At 32.4% G+C, this 15,309-nt stretch overlaps 1 protein-coding gene across 1 annotated transcript; it reads left to right on the top strand.

Annotated features, from left to right (window-relative positions):
• The first annotated feature begins 10,626 nt into the window (after window positions 1-10,626).
• LOC141670453 (DNA-directed RNA polymerase II subunit RPB7) lies at window positions 10,627-13,484 on the top strand. Its single transcript, XM_074476294.1, has 6 exons — window positions 10,627-10,853; window positions 11,056-11,221; window positions 11,309-11,359; window positions 12,105-12,170; window positions 12,257-12,325; window positions 13,200-13,484. The coding sequence occupies exons 1-6, from the start codon at window positions 10,738-10,740 to the stop codon at window positions 13,257-13,259; spliced, it is 528 nt and encodes a 175-aa protein (XP_074332395.1). The 5' UTR covers window positions 10,627-10,737; the 3' UTR covers window positions 13,260-13,484.
• Window positions 13,485-15,309: the final 1,825 nt, after the last annotated feature.

The following is a 15,309-nucleotide window of genomic DNA, read 5'->3' as shown; positions in this document are numbered from 1 at the left end:
TATTAGTCCAAGTCTATGTGGATGATATAATATTTGGGTCTACTAATGATAATCTCTGTAAGAGATTTGCTAAGTTAATGCACAGCAAGTTTGAAATGAGCATGATGGGAGAGCTGAAGTTCTTTCTTGGATTACAAGTAAATCAAAGGTTAGATGGAACATTTATTTGTCAATCCAAGTATCTCAAAGAACTCCTCAAAAAGTACAATCTAGAGGATTCTGCATCAGCAAGGACTCCATCAACTACAGCTGTCAAGCTTGGACCATGTGAAAACTCCATTAAGGTAGATGTCACAAGCTACAGAGGTATGATTGGCTCGTTACTCTATCTTACTGCAAGTAGACCAGATATTATGTATGCTACATGCTTATGTGCAAGGTTCCAAGCGGATCCTAGAGATATTCATCTCGTTGCTGTTAAACGAATCTTAAGATATCTTAAGGGAACACCAAATCTAGGTATTTGGTACCCTAAAGAATCTGGTTTTAACCTTGTTGGATATACAGATTCAGATTATGCAGGAAGTGTTGTTGATAGGAAAAGCACCTCAGGAAGTTGTCAATTCCTAGGAAGCAGGCTAGTCTCATGGTACAGCAAGAAACAGCAAACAGTTTCCAACTCAACGGCCGAGGCTGAATATATTGCTGCTGGAAGCTGCTGTGCTCAGATCTTGTGGATTAGGAACCAACTACGAGACTATGGCTCTGTATTGAACAAGATTCCTATTTTATGTGACAACACAAGTGCAATAGCCATTACCAACAACCCTGTGCAGCACTCGAGGACAAAGCACATTGACATCAGGTATCATTTTATTAGAGAGCACGTCATGAATGGTACTGTTGAACTATTTTTTGTTCCAACAGAAGAACAAATAGCAGATATTTTCACTAAACCACTTGACGAATCCACATTTACCGGATTAGTTGGTAAATTGGGCATGTTGAATAGTTTTAGTGATTAATTTAGTTAATATCTGGGATCTGTTCTTGAATGAATTTACAAATGAATTTTTCATAAATGAAAAATTCATTTGCAAATTTATTTTATCATTTTATCATATTTCTTGCTTATTTCTATGTAATATATATTATCTTATCTATTGTTATTTTCCCTTCTTGTTAATTTAAAATATCTCAGAATATTGTATTTCCTCTAAAAATATTTTTCTATGAATTTTATTTGCTAAAATTCAAGAGAAATCTATTTTTGGAATAAAAATAATAAATTCTGATATATTGTCTTTGTTTCTGTAAAAATTTTAAGTGTTTATTTCAGTTTTACTATTTTGTAATATAGTTTCAGTACATAAATAGAAGTCTGTTCCTTTTATTTTATTTTGTTTTCTACTGCAATGACAATCGGCAAGACAATTGAATTGTCTTGCTGAAAATCATTTCAGTACTTATATATATATATATATATATACTTATTTTCATATTAATTCTGTGTGAAATCCTTTTATTTCCAGAATGATAATCGGCAAGACAATTGAAATTGTCTTGCTGAAAGTCATTTGCAAATATAATTGTCATTTCAGTGTTTTTCAGTATAGTTTTATACTGGCAAGACAATCGGTATGACTATTGATTGTCTTGCCAGTTATAAACATTATATATATCTATTTTATTTTATTTTGCCTGGTATGACAATCGGTATGACTATCAGATTGTCATACCAGTTATTATTTTAATACTTATTCTATTGTATTTCTTTTCCTTCTTTTGCCTGGTATGACAATCGGTATGACAATCCCGGATTGTCATACCAGCTGTTATATAAAGGCGTTTGGTGTATTGTTTTTAAACCATTTCATCAGTTCAGTTCATTTCAAAAAAATCTAACAGTTTTTATCTCTTAATTTTCTCTCTTCTCTCTCTTCGAACCAAACCATCAATCTGAGTATTTCCTTGCTCGAGTTTTTACTCAGCTTACTATTTCATCAATTTTTTGATATATACATACAAGTATATATATACAAAGGTGCTGTTGAATTTTTATTAAAAAAAAAAATTTATAAAAATCAGTTTGCCCCTTCAAATTCCATTTGTGTTGTTGATTTTGAACTTTTTTTTTTAATTTTAATTTCTGATTTGTGTCTTTTGGCTTATTAAAACTGTGTTTGTGAGTTAAAAAATTCTAACGAGATACATTTCTGTCTAAATTTTTCGATTATAATTAATTTAATTCGAATTATTAAATTAATTTAATTAATTCGAATTTTCTTAATATTATTCTTAAAATTTTGAAAAGCGTGTGTCTTATTATTATTTTAAATGGCTCTCAATTTCCAAATTGTCGCGCATAATCAGGTTGGTTATTTTAATCCGGAAAAATGTGATGTTGAAAAATTTAAGCCTTGGATTAGATTTTTAAATGACCATTCGATTGTTAGCTCTGCTATTAAATCAAATGTGATTTTAAATATCGATCTTCTTAGACTGATTTGCACAACCTCTACTGTGGCCGATGATTCAAAATCTTTTTCATTCACCGTGGCAAACACACAGTATGTAGTTGATGAAACAGTCATCAATCGTGCGCTAAATTTTCCACTTGACAATTTCTGTAATTTACCCTCTGAAAATGATATCACAAATTTTTTCAATGCTATTCACTATCAGGGGGTGATCAATTTAACCAAACTTTCTAAATCAAATTTGGTGTCTGAATGGGATATTTTCTTCGATACACTTTCCAAAGTGTTTGCCAACTGCACAAAATCCAATTTTCATAACATCACTTCCACTCTGCAGTATATTGGTCTTGCGGTTGTTTTCAATCAAAGGATCAATTTTGGCAAACTACTTTTTCCCATTCTCTTGAGACGTCTAACTTCTGCTTTACGTGATCATTCTACAAATCGTAGGGTATCATGTTACTATGCTCGTTTTCTCATGCTTATAGCAGATCATCTACTCACACCTGAACACAAAGCCCTTTTTGCTAACTCTGCTGTAACTGAACCCCCTCCAGTTAGCAAAAAGATTTACACTCGCCAAGACACAACCTTCAAATTCATGCAAGTTCCAGTACTTGTATCTGCTTTCATGGCCAATTATATTCCCTTACCTATTTTCAATCTTCCCGGCCATGAACGGCAACCTCAACCTCCAGTGGTTCAAGCCACCCAGGCTCTTCCATTACAGGTAGTAATTCCTCACTCTCACTCTCTTCCTACTTCTGTTGACAGACCCCCAGTGGTTGATAGGGCTGACCATGAAGTTGTAGAACCACAGCTTCAATCCCAGGTCATAGAGCCAAACACAGCGTCTCATTCTATCTCAACCTCTCCCCCACTGTCTAAAATGTTACCCAGGAGATTACTAGGAAGTAGTACATTGTTAAATATGAGTGAACCCTCAGCTCTGCCTCCTCCTAAGAAAAGAAGAACATATTCTGAGGCATCTGAAAGCCCATCCTTGTCCTCCCAACAGGACATGGACTTTGAAATGGCCAATGAACAGTTACTAGATTCATTCTCTCAACAGGATGAATCTATTGAAATTCGCCATAGGGCCATGGCATCTTGTACTGAGTCAAGCACAATTCCATTACTCACAATGGAACCATACACTTCCCCAGATCATACTCAGGACACACAGCGAGGAGTGCACGTAGAGTCGGTTACAGTGCCTGCCATAGTTACGACAGAAGAGCAGTCACATGCTTCAGAGGGAAAATCTGACTCTCCGCCATCTTTAATAGAGTCATTTTCTCCCCTCCCAGATCCAACACCTCTGGCTCCCTTATGGGATTCTCCACTCGCAGATTTATCTGGAGAAAGTGGAGGGCAACTCGGTCAATCTATCCCTGAAGCAATTCAGACATATATTCCAAAAGATTTGATAGCATTGACTGAGGATCGGGACTCGCGAATTCCCATTGCACCACCACTGACCTCTCTTGAAGAGGCTAGGGTGATTTTTAATGCAGGTACACAAGAACAGCAACTGGAAGACTCCTCACGAGCAATTATATTGAGAGAAACACATGCACGTGAGATGAGTGAACCAAACACGAGTGAACTTCAGGTGAGAGCACACACAGACACTGATACTGTAAACCTGTTAGCTCAGATTGCTGCCCTAAAAGAAGAACTTGCTAAAAGCCAAGCTGAAGCTCAAGCATTCAAAGCACAAGTGGTTGAACGGTCTTCTTCTTCCACCTCTGTCAACAATCAGCTTGCAATCATAAGGAATGACATCTCAGATCTAAAGACTACTGTAATACCAAAGCTCAATTCTATTCAGGACACTCCAAATTTATCAGCTGATGACATATCCAACTTCTGCTCTCTACACACAAGAATGACTTCTCTTGAAGACCTCGTTGAGATGAATCATTCACTGGACTCCTCAAGATTTCTAAAGATAGAGACGGGCATGGAACATCTAAATGAAGGGATGAAGCACCTATATTACATGATGAAGAATTCTCATTGCCCTAATGAAGAACAAAGAGCTTATTTTGAAGGACCGTCTGGTGGAGGATCAGGCTCTGGAGGTGATGGAAGTTCCAAAGGAAAGTCAGTAGAGGATCCCTCAACTAAGGGGGAGAAGAAAGGGAGTAGTGCCAAAGGGAAAGAAAAAGATACTTCTGCTGGAGATAAAGGAAAGGCTGATGATGTCTACTACAGTGGAGAACATGATGACTTCGATATTTTTGACATTCCCACTGAACCAGTTCAGGAAGATAAAGATGGGTTATTTGAAGCTGAAGAAGAAAGTGATTTTGAAGATTGGGAAGAAGAAGATACAGTGGATCCTAGGTTTGAGAAAGAATTTCAGAAAGAGCAGTCAGAGATGCTAAGAAAAGAAGCTGAACTCAAGAAGGTCTCTCAGATCATTGACAGGAGGAAAGACATACAAAGAACAGAAACTCTTCAAAAGCAACGTCTTCATGACATTAAGGCTCAAGAAAGGAGAAGAGATGTCAGACTAAAGATTGGTGAAAAATGGGATGAAGCTAGGAGAGTACTCGATATGCCTCAGCTATGCACTAACAATGATAGGCAATTCTTACATCTTCTTGACAAGCTGGAAATCTCAAATCCTAACAATGACATGTACATGAATGCTATCAAGACTGAAGTCTCAAGGATCACAGCTGCTTTTGATAGATCCCTAAATGAGATGAGCATTTTTGTATATTGTCAGAGTGAAGGATCATTCAAGGTGTCACTTCATCTATTTGAGAATCGTTCGTTGTCAGAGATTTGGGTTCTTTTAAACAAAGTCAAAAGAAGCTCAGAATTGAATGAAGTTCTTCGGGAAAGGCTTAAAGAGTTTGCCAGCAGGGCTAGTCCTCAAGTGGTCAACAATCCTCATCAGGTGAGATTCTTTAAGTCTGATTGTCTTCAAATCTGTCAGCTAGATGTACAATCTCTTAAAGACTACTCAGCTAAGCATCTGGTCTGGATGGAACATCATTTGAGAACTGCTGGATATTCATCCATGTTGAAGACTCAAGCTGCTGACTTGATTCAAGCTTATTCTGAAAAGAATGTTAAAAGGTACAATCAACTCAAGAATAAGCTGAAGTCAGTTGGAGTTCAACCAGTCAGACCATCAAGCTTCACTTCAGAAAAGGATCGTGTCTTTGACAAGGAATTGCTTCAAGATTTAGAAGAAGGTGAAGTCAGGAGAGAAGACAACTGAAGTCAATTAGCTCAAAACTCAATGTAATATGATTAGAGCGTTATGAATCAAGATAGTCTAATGTAGTTATATGTTCAGGCTAGAGGAACATCTATCTTGTATTCACTTGTAAATTTCATTTGGAATCTGGAAAATGTTAAATATAATCCAGAACTTTTCTGCTATTTACTTTACCTTACTGTTTATATCTTTTTCTTATTTGTTAGTTGAGTTATCCTCTAGGTATTTGTTGTTATTGTCTAACAAGCAAATAGGGGGAGATTGAAAGGCATATGTCATAGCCTACTCGTTTATTCGAGTATTTAACTCAACTCAAATAAGAATGTAATAAGTAAATAGTGGATCAATCATCAGAGAGATCTCACAAAGTAACATCTGTCAAAGATCAAAGAAACATTGTTCATCTACAGACTTGAAGATTCACTGGAAGAAGTTCAAGAATTTGATCATGCCTCAGTGATGTAAATCAAGATCGTGGATTTAATCAAGTGACAGAGATCTCGTCAAGGTATCAATTTATTACAAGGATTCAATCAGAATATCAAAGTCAAGACATGAAGAAACGTCACGGAAGTTAGTCACTCATGAACCAGACAGTACATCGAGTGTCAGCATTGAAGTGGCGGAATTGATTCATAAGTCTCAGTGACTTTCAGAAGATTGTCAGAAGAATGGATGCTGCTCAGCGTTAGTATTAATTCTCTATTAATTAATTAAGTCATATAATTTAATTAAGAAAATAAATTATATCTGCAAAGATTAATTTATTGATTAATTGAATTAAATTGATTAATTAAGTTAGAATTAATATTAAGGATTTACAGAATTTTAATTGATTAAAATCTGTTTTAATTCTAAAAAGACAACTGATTGTACTAGTATGACAATCGGTATGACAATTGATAGTCATACCGAAAGTCATGCTAATTCAGTTGATTGTCTTGATAGAATTATTGTTTAGATTAAAATCACTTATTAATTCAGTAAGACAATTTCATTTGTACTACTATGACAATCGGTATGACAATCAATAGTCATACCGAAAGTCTTGCTAGTTCATTTTAATTGTCTTACTAGCTCTAAAGGATTGTCACACCAGTTCAACATTCTCGGCTGTGGTGATTAAAAACAAGCAGAGACCAATTCATTTACATAACACATACAGAGAGCAATCAAACAGAAGCCAAGAACAAAAAGAGAACAAGCAGCCAAAATATTTCATCTTATCTGCTAATTCAAGTTTACAATTTCTAGCTTGTAAAGTTAAATCCAATCAACTAGAAATCACTCTCTTGTTCTTGTGTATCAATCTAGCGGATTAAAATCCCTAGAACTTAATCTCAAATCGCTTTTAGCATTTGATCTTTTAATTACAAAAATAGAAAAAGTTCATGTCGAATTTATTCTAGATTTGTAATAATTGATTTGAGATTAATCCCTTATAACCGATACCGTAGTTGTAACACCTTTCAAGTTTAATAAAAGTTTTATTTAACTTGAATTTTGTTTCACAATTTTATTCCGCATTTTATTCGACGAAACGGTATTGTTTGCATTCAACCCCCCCTTCTACAAACAAATTGGGACCTAACAGAAGCCAATCAGTTTTATAAAAGAAGAAAGATGATTCCTGGAACTGATTGGGCTGAGAAATTGAAGTTAACAACAACCTCTGACAATGCTCAAGTTGTAGAAGAAACAAATGTTGAAGCTCAACCAGTCACAACCTCTGATACAACTCAAGTTGTTGACATTTCAAGTAAAATGCAAGTTGAAGTCACAAATCCTGATTCAGAGGACTTAAACTCTGATATGCCTGAATTAACTTTAGAAAAAAATAAGAAGCTACTATGGGAAGCAAGAAACCTGCACCAGTAAAAGATTTTTCTGAGACTATAAAGAAGAACTATAGTGGAAATTCTCAGTCTAAAAGAGCTGGTAGAACAAGTGGCTTGGGATATGCAAATGCTGATTATTTTTTTTTGAAGCTCTGATTCTAAGGAACCCTGAAAATCTAAAAGAGATTGGTGATAACACAAAGCTTGAAGATTTGAAGATTAAATCAGTTCAGTTTGTGAATGATCTAGTTGGTGAAAAGTTGATCTATTTTCTGGAATCTGGATGGAGGTTGAGGCTCACTCAAGAGCATTTGAAGAATAAACCATGGCAGGAGTTGGAATTCATCACTACTTTACTCAAGGTAACCAACTCTACTACTGCTAGATGGTCTGAATTTTTGAAAAACTTAGTACAAATGAAGTAGAGAGGAATGACATACAAGTCCAACTATATTTCAAAATATATTCATGAATCTGGACATGTTGATATGCCTACTTGAGGAGCCAAAATGGTTAAGTCTCTAGGAAGAGAAGTTCTTACTTTTAATCTTGATTGAAAGAAGATTGGATATCTGGAACTGGATGATTTAGCACTTGGAGAATCAAATTTACATGACCTCAGAGCAGCTGTTTATCAGAATGATGAATCTATAGAGGAGCTCAAGGATATCAAACAGCAAATGCAAATGTATGTAAATGTTCTTAAAAGACAACTACTCAATAAACTCCTTGATGAAGCTCCAGATTGTACTGAAGTTCAATACTGAAGAAAAAGTTAAGAAGCACTGACTGTAAGATGGTTATTTGTTTGAATTTCTACATTTAGATAGTTTTGACATCATCAGTTTAGAACTTGTCCATATTTCATAATGCACAAGTTGGGGGAGATTGTTAGAAGAAATTGATGATATCAGCATATAAACTGTCAGAGTTTATAATCAGCATTTGATATCAGACTTTAGTAGAAGGTGACGTCATCAACATTTTTTCATCAACATTTGCTAATTAGTAAAAGACATCAATATTTGGTCACTACAGCTAAAGATCAGGAGATATCAAAGATGAAAAAAGTTTTACAGAATTCAAGTTGGTGAAGTACTTTACTTCTATTAGCAATCAAATTAAGGATATATTTTGTGATTTCTTATTGTAATAGAATAAGATTCTTTATTTGATTGTGTAGCTGTGCAGTATATAAGCATAGATTAGGTTAACACTTCATGTGTCGCGTATTGATATATCTTTTGTGTAACCTAGAAGCTTTCAAGAATATATGTTCATCCTTTGAGAGATTAGTTTGTAATAAGTTTTTATCAATTAATAGAAAATTGTTTATACTATTGAGTGCTTAATTCGATTTATCTGCATAAACTGTATTCACCCCCCTCTATAGTTGTATTAAGGATCTAACATATCATATATGTATCGCATGTATAACTTTACAAAGTATTTTATTTTACGAAACATATTTAATTTGCAGAATATTTGTCAAGTTTGCAGAACATACACATTCTACTTATTAAATTTAAAGGATCTTCAACAATTTTAATGAATTAGTAATATTTGTATAATATAATTTACGTAGTATTTTAATGACAGAACATATGTGGTATTCTTCTCCGATGAAATATGGCTCTCCCTTGACTCTACATATCTATATTATATTATAAAACCGGAATAGGGTATAATTTGGTTCAACGGTTATTCCCTAATTTGGTTATTAAAAAATAAATAAATAGTGTTATATATTTGCTAAACTACTAAATTATTAAAATATTACATGCATAGTCTACTTATTCTACTAAACTACAACCACGGTTTATCCTATTATTAAAAAAATAAATAAATAGTGTTATATATCCGCTAAACTACTAAATTATTAAACTACTAAATATATTATACTTATCCTACTAAACTACGACCACATGTTATTCTATTACTTTTTTATAAATTTATTATTATTATTATATATTTATATAAATATTTTAAAATTATTATATGACAGGATAAATAAAAAAAATTAAATATTAACAGGAATCCGTGCATCGCGGAACATACACATTCTACTTATTAAATTTAAAGATTTTTTAACAATTTTAATGAATTAGTGATATTCGTATAACATACTTTACGTAGTATTTTAATTGTAGAACCTAGGTGGTATTAATAATGATCTCCCCAGGACTTTACATATACTAGCTTACGGCCCGTACGATGCACAGGTCTTGGTTAATATTTTTTTATATATACATAATTTTATTAAAAAATTATATAAATAATTAAATATTAAATAATAATTATATAATTATAAATTTTATTAATTATATAATTATAAATTTTATTAATTATATAATTATAAATTTTATTATGTATTATTTCAAGTTTAGTTCAAATAGTATATGATTGGAGATTTTTTTCATTAATAATAATGTAATTGTTTGTTGTTGGTGAGATTCGAACCTAAAAACATATATGTATCTTTATTAATAACAATATAAATATTTGTTGTTAACGGAATTCGAACCTAAACTTATATATCTATAACCGAGACTGCATGCACGGCTGGTAAGCTAGTATCTTTATAAATATTAATATAAATGTTTGTTGTTGACGGGATTCGAACCTGAGAATTTGTGGAGTGTTATTTTTTAGTGTTTGGATCTAACAGCGGTTATTATTTGATAAAAAAGATCCGACGGTCGAGATTGAAAGGGATAACCAAAATGAGGGTTAACCAAACTACAAATTATACCTCCGATTATTATAGTATATATATATATATAGGGGCTACTCTAATGGAAACCAATTTAAAATAGAAACCAGAAATCGAATAATTTTTTTAAAAAAAACTAATTCGAAATATAACACATATAGTATGCAAATCGATCGTTAAGAGATGTAGAAAAATATAGTGAAATCGGATTTTAAAAAAACTTACGCTTTGACGGGAAAAATCAAATTAAAAATAGAGGGAAAAAGCTGAAATTGGGTGTGGGAGGGTGCAGAGTAGTTGAGTGAGGTGATTTAGATAATATATATATATATATATCCATGTAGTCCATCTTTTAAAAAAATAAATAGATAAATTAATGTTAAAAAATATAAATAATCACCGGAGAACCCGAAGGGGCCTATTAAGCAAATCCCAATCCCGCTCATCGTAGTAGTCTGAAAACAAAAGGCAGAGCTTGGTCGATTATACAGGTAGTTGTGAAAAAGGACAAGACATAACTCAAGAATGTTTTTTCACATAGTACTAGAGAGAAATATGCAACTACATCCCCGCCACTTTGGTCGAGATCTTCGTCCTAAACTTGTCTCCAAATTAATGAAAGATGTCGAGGGCACCTGCAGGTACAAAGCAAACCCTAAATTTGTATCCCCTACTCATTATATACACACTAATTTCAAGATAATTTCTTTTTCTTGAATTACGTACAATTATATGCTGTGAATTTCATATTTACCTAATTGAACTGTTTACAAGATTAATTGACCCTTATGTTATTTTGAAATTCGATCATAACTTTAATGCTTGCTTTTGGTGGGTTCACAGCGGGCGACATGGGTTTATAGTGGCAATTACAGGTGTGGAGAATGTGGGGAATGGATTGATAAGAGACGGCACGGGCTTTGTTACCTTTCCTGTTAAGTACCAATGTGTTGTTTTTAGGCCTTTTAAAGGTGAAATCTTGGAAGCTGTTGTTACTATGGTTAATAAGGTAACTAGTGCTCTTGACTGATTATATGATTTGTAATTTGCTTTTTAGTTGTCGGATATCTTAATTATTTATATGTTGCTGTTGCAGATGGGATTCTTCGCTGAAGCTGGACCTGTGCAGATATTTGTTTCTAATCACGTCAGTCCTAATTTATACATTCTAAATTTTGATTTTGGTGTTGGTACTTTTTGTTCTAAGCTCGTTTTTGGTACACCGCAATAACATATCATGGTATTGTGTTAGATGGTCTTTTGTCGCTAATGCAATACTCAATACAAGTAATATTACCACATATAAAGGAAACATGACTTTAGTTTAGTGCTTAGAAAAACAGTGAACGAATATTCATCCAGCAGAATGCAAGGAGGCTGTCTTCCGTGTATTATGTTATAGGAGTGACTAGCGAATGCCTGTGATTACCACAGCATATAATTATCACAATACTACTTTAAATTGGTTTCCCGTTACTGGTTTTGCTTAATTGTAAGGTAACTAGCCAGACATGTTAATATGAGTCTTATAGACAGAATATGCTTAACCTTCAAAAAGTTGATTGTTTACAATAAGATCTGGCGTCATGTCACTTCTGACGTCTTTAGTTATTAGGAAGAATACATCCTGTATAAGGTTTTAATAGGAAAAGCAGCTTAAGAAGTCACCTCACTAAGAATGTAATAGCATGATCTACTCTAATTTTCAATTAGAGACTTTATTTCAATTTGCTTTTGATTCATTCATGCCTAATTATTTGACTGAACATAATTAATATATAACTACGAGACATAGGTTTTCTCTAATTTTTTCTATGAATCCATGAGCATACCAATTTAAATTTACCCGAGACAAGTGTAATGTATTCATATTTCATTTGTGTTTTCATTAGTTGATCCCGGATGATATGGAGTTCCAATCTGGTGATATGCCTAACTATACAACTTCAGATGGATCGGTATGTACCTCCATTTCATTATCTTACTCATCTTTTTATCAAGTTTCAATTCTTTATTTATGCTTGACAATTGAACTCAATTTCAGGTTAAGATCCAAAAAGAAAGTGAAGTCCGGCTGAAGATCATTGGAACCAGGGTTGATGCTACAGAAATTGTAAGTGGTCATCTGTACCCTCTTCTATATTATTACTTCCTCCGTCCCAAAAAGATGGGCCCGGTGAGGTTTCACACCTAAAGAAATATGAGTTCACTCTATTATACTTATAGACTAATGTGGCCTCTCATGACATAGTAAAAATTGTTTGCTAACCAGTGCATCATTAGTATTTGCTATGAAATTGGTGCCTGCTATTTATACATAGTATATCTGCTATATATGGGACAAAAGGTTTGCTATCCTAAGTCTCCCTTGCTTCAAGTAGTTCCGGACAATATCGCTTTGTTAGAACATCAACTTGCTCGGAAAAAAATTGACCCCATGAAAGCATATGTGAACCTAAGGGCCTGTTGTGGAAAAAAAATTTAGTTTTCTATCTCTAAATTTTTTAAAATTTTCCAAATTCGGCATTTCTGGGGAAACTACTGAAAACTAAGAGAACGTGTTTCACTAGTGTTATTGTAGGTTTTAATTCAGGAAAAGTAAAATATACAAATAAACAGAATTTTAAATAGCATTTTTCGAAATCAAATATATTTCTCATAGGTTTGTTGTAACTTGTCGTTCATATATTTTTTTAATGTTTGCTCAACTAAATATATAAATATTTTATGTTGAATGAAGCTTACGTATATTCTAATGAGAGATAAGAGTACTAAGTTGTTTAATTTAATCTGGAACATGTTCTGCTTCTAATACTTTTGTAAGCCTATGGCTAATTAGTGAACTGTAATTGAAAATGATGTTAGATGTTATACTATCATTATATTATGAACACTTTGTTTGCACTCTTTCTTAGTTTGTGTTGATTTTTAGAAACATTGTGATGCAGGACAAGATTTACCCATCTAATGTTTAACTTGCTGTGCAGTTCTGTATTGGAACCATAAAAGATGACTTCTTGGGTGTGATCAGTGACCCAACTTCTTAACAGACCTGAAGGCGTATGCGCCTTGTTCAGAAGTCATGCCTGGCGTTAGATCCTCGTCATGCTTAGATTTTCTGCATTCATTATATTTGATCATGCTTAGATACACTAGTCAGTAAAACCAGAATTCTTCAGGTGCTTGTACCTTAATTAATGTAATATTATTTGTACTATCCTGATCAGTGGCAGAGGGTAATGGAAAATGCATTGAGGGTAAATTATAGTTCATATAGCTTGGTGGGGTTGGAGTACATGGCTTAAAATTTTAACTTTCATTATGCTTGATCTAGTATAAATCTTAATATTGTTGAACCCTTAATGATGTGCTGCATTTATAACAACTGAAGGATGCATATTTATCCAGCTTTGCCAGGCCGAGTTTTATACTAGATCAACTGTTTATACATAATGGGTATTTATCCATATTTATCCGGTTTTGGACCGGGCTGAATTTTCACGAAAAAATAAGGTCCCCTCGAGGCACGCAGACCGGATCAGACCGAATCTGATGAGGAATTTTTCCGTATTAAGCTTCAGACTTTTTTCTGAATCAGATGGGGGCCTCAATTTGTGCTTCGGATTTTTTTAAAATTTCTACCTTTATATTAGTTTACGAAAACGTGTAACAATTAAGTAAATCAATTTTAAATATGGAGCGGCGTAAATTTATATATATTGTATTCAAAAGGTGCCTGGTTGACCTACTTCACTATTTTCTAAAATATCTTATTAATTCATTTTTTTTATATTTTATATTGATTACTACACATTAAATATGCATTTAAAACACTTTTAATACACTTTAATCCTAATATATTTTTTTAATACAATTCTAAACTAATTTTAATACACATTAGTTGCATCCATTTTTAGGATTTTTAATACACATTAACTTTGTATTTTTAATCACATTTCATTTTTTAGTTTCTATTAAACTCAATGCAATTTATATTCGCTACATTGTAGATTAGAGGATGTTAACTTTCGAGTAATATTTTATGTAAACGAACCGTGCAAATTATGGAATTATATAAATATTTTGATTTATATTTAGAATTTACATATAATTAATATAAGGAAGTTTTTTCTTTTACACGTTAATAAATAATATATGGCCCGTATTAAACTTAACCAACAAAACGCTTTTTGGCTATTATATTTACCAACCCTGCCGTTTTTTAGACCGATAAAATCAGTGAAAAAGTTAAAACAATTTTTTACTACATTATATTGTACCTTAATAAATTAAAATTTTAATTAATTAAATTCTTAAACTAAATACTAAACATGTATATTATCTGATAGGATTTGGCTTTTAAAATATTATTCAGTTATATTTAAATTTTATACTTTTGATTTTAAACATTACATTCACATGATAATTGCTATTTTTCACATTCACAATTTTTGTTACGATCATTAAAATTTTAGAAATGTTTTAGCAACATTCTTCCAAATATTTATTTATGTAAATTGTTACAACTTTTTAAACAACCCTAAAATAGCTATTAAATAATTTTATACAATAAAATTAATTTTAAACTTTTTAATAATTAAAAAATAAAAAATTTAAACTCGTCAAAGTGCGGATAAGTTACCTGAACTCATAAATAATAATCTATTATTTCACGTTTATAGAGGTGGCTATTAATTTTGTCTTACATTGTTTTTTTTAATTTTAATAAAATATGGATGACAATCTTCAAATATTTAAAATATAGTTACTGCCTTGCCTTCAGGTTTTTTTACTACACTTGCCTTCAGGATAATGAAGTGCTATTTTGACGATTCTAAGGTCGCTTTTTTATTTATTAAAAGTCGATTTCATTTACTTAATTTTACATAAATATTATTTAATTAACATTCTATTTGAATTTAATTGTTGCTATTGTTTATTTCAAATAAAAAACGAGTTTGATATATTACGCCAACTATATCGAGAATACTTAATTTATAACAAAAATTTATATCTATTACAAAATATTTGTATTTTTTTATCAGCGGCTATCCTTTAGGTGCGTACTGGTAAATCCTACGGATTCACTCAATAACA

The sequence above is a fragment of the Apium graveolens genome, chromosome 7, assembly GCF_009905375.1.
Source record: "Apium graveolens cultivar Ventura chromosome 7, ASM990537v1, whole genome shotgun sequence".
NCBI classification, from domain to species: Eukaryota; Viridiplantae; Streptophyta; class Magnoliopsida; order Apiales; family Apiaceae; genus Apium; species Apium graveolens.
Note: the sequence above shows the minus strand (reverse complement) of the source record. Positions and strands in the feature narration are given on the sequence as shown.

Bases quoted from the DNA above. Each gene is read 5' to 3' on its own strand.
- LOC141670453 (XM_074476294.1), top strand. From the start codon at position 10,738: ATGTTTTTTCACATAGTACTAGAGAGAAATATGCAACTACATCCCCGC. The intron at 11,360-12,104 runs GTCAGTCCTAAT...TGTTTTCATTAG, and splicing joins AGATATTTGTTTCTAATCAC to TTGATCCCGGATGATATGGA. The intron at 12,171-12,256 runs GTATGTACCTCC...ACTCAATTTCAG, and splicing joins ATACAACTTCAGATGGATCG to GTTAAGATCCAAAAAGAAAG.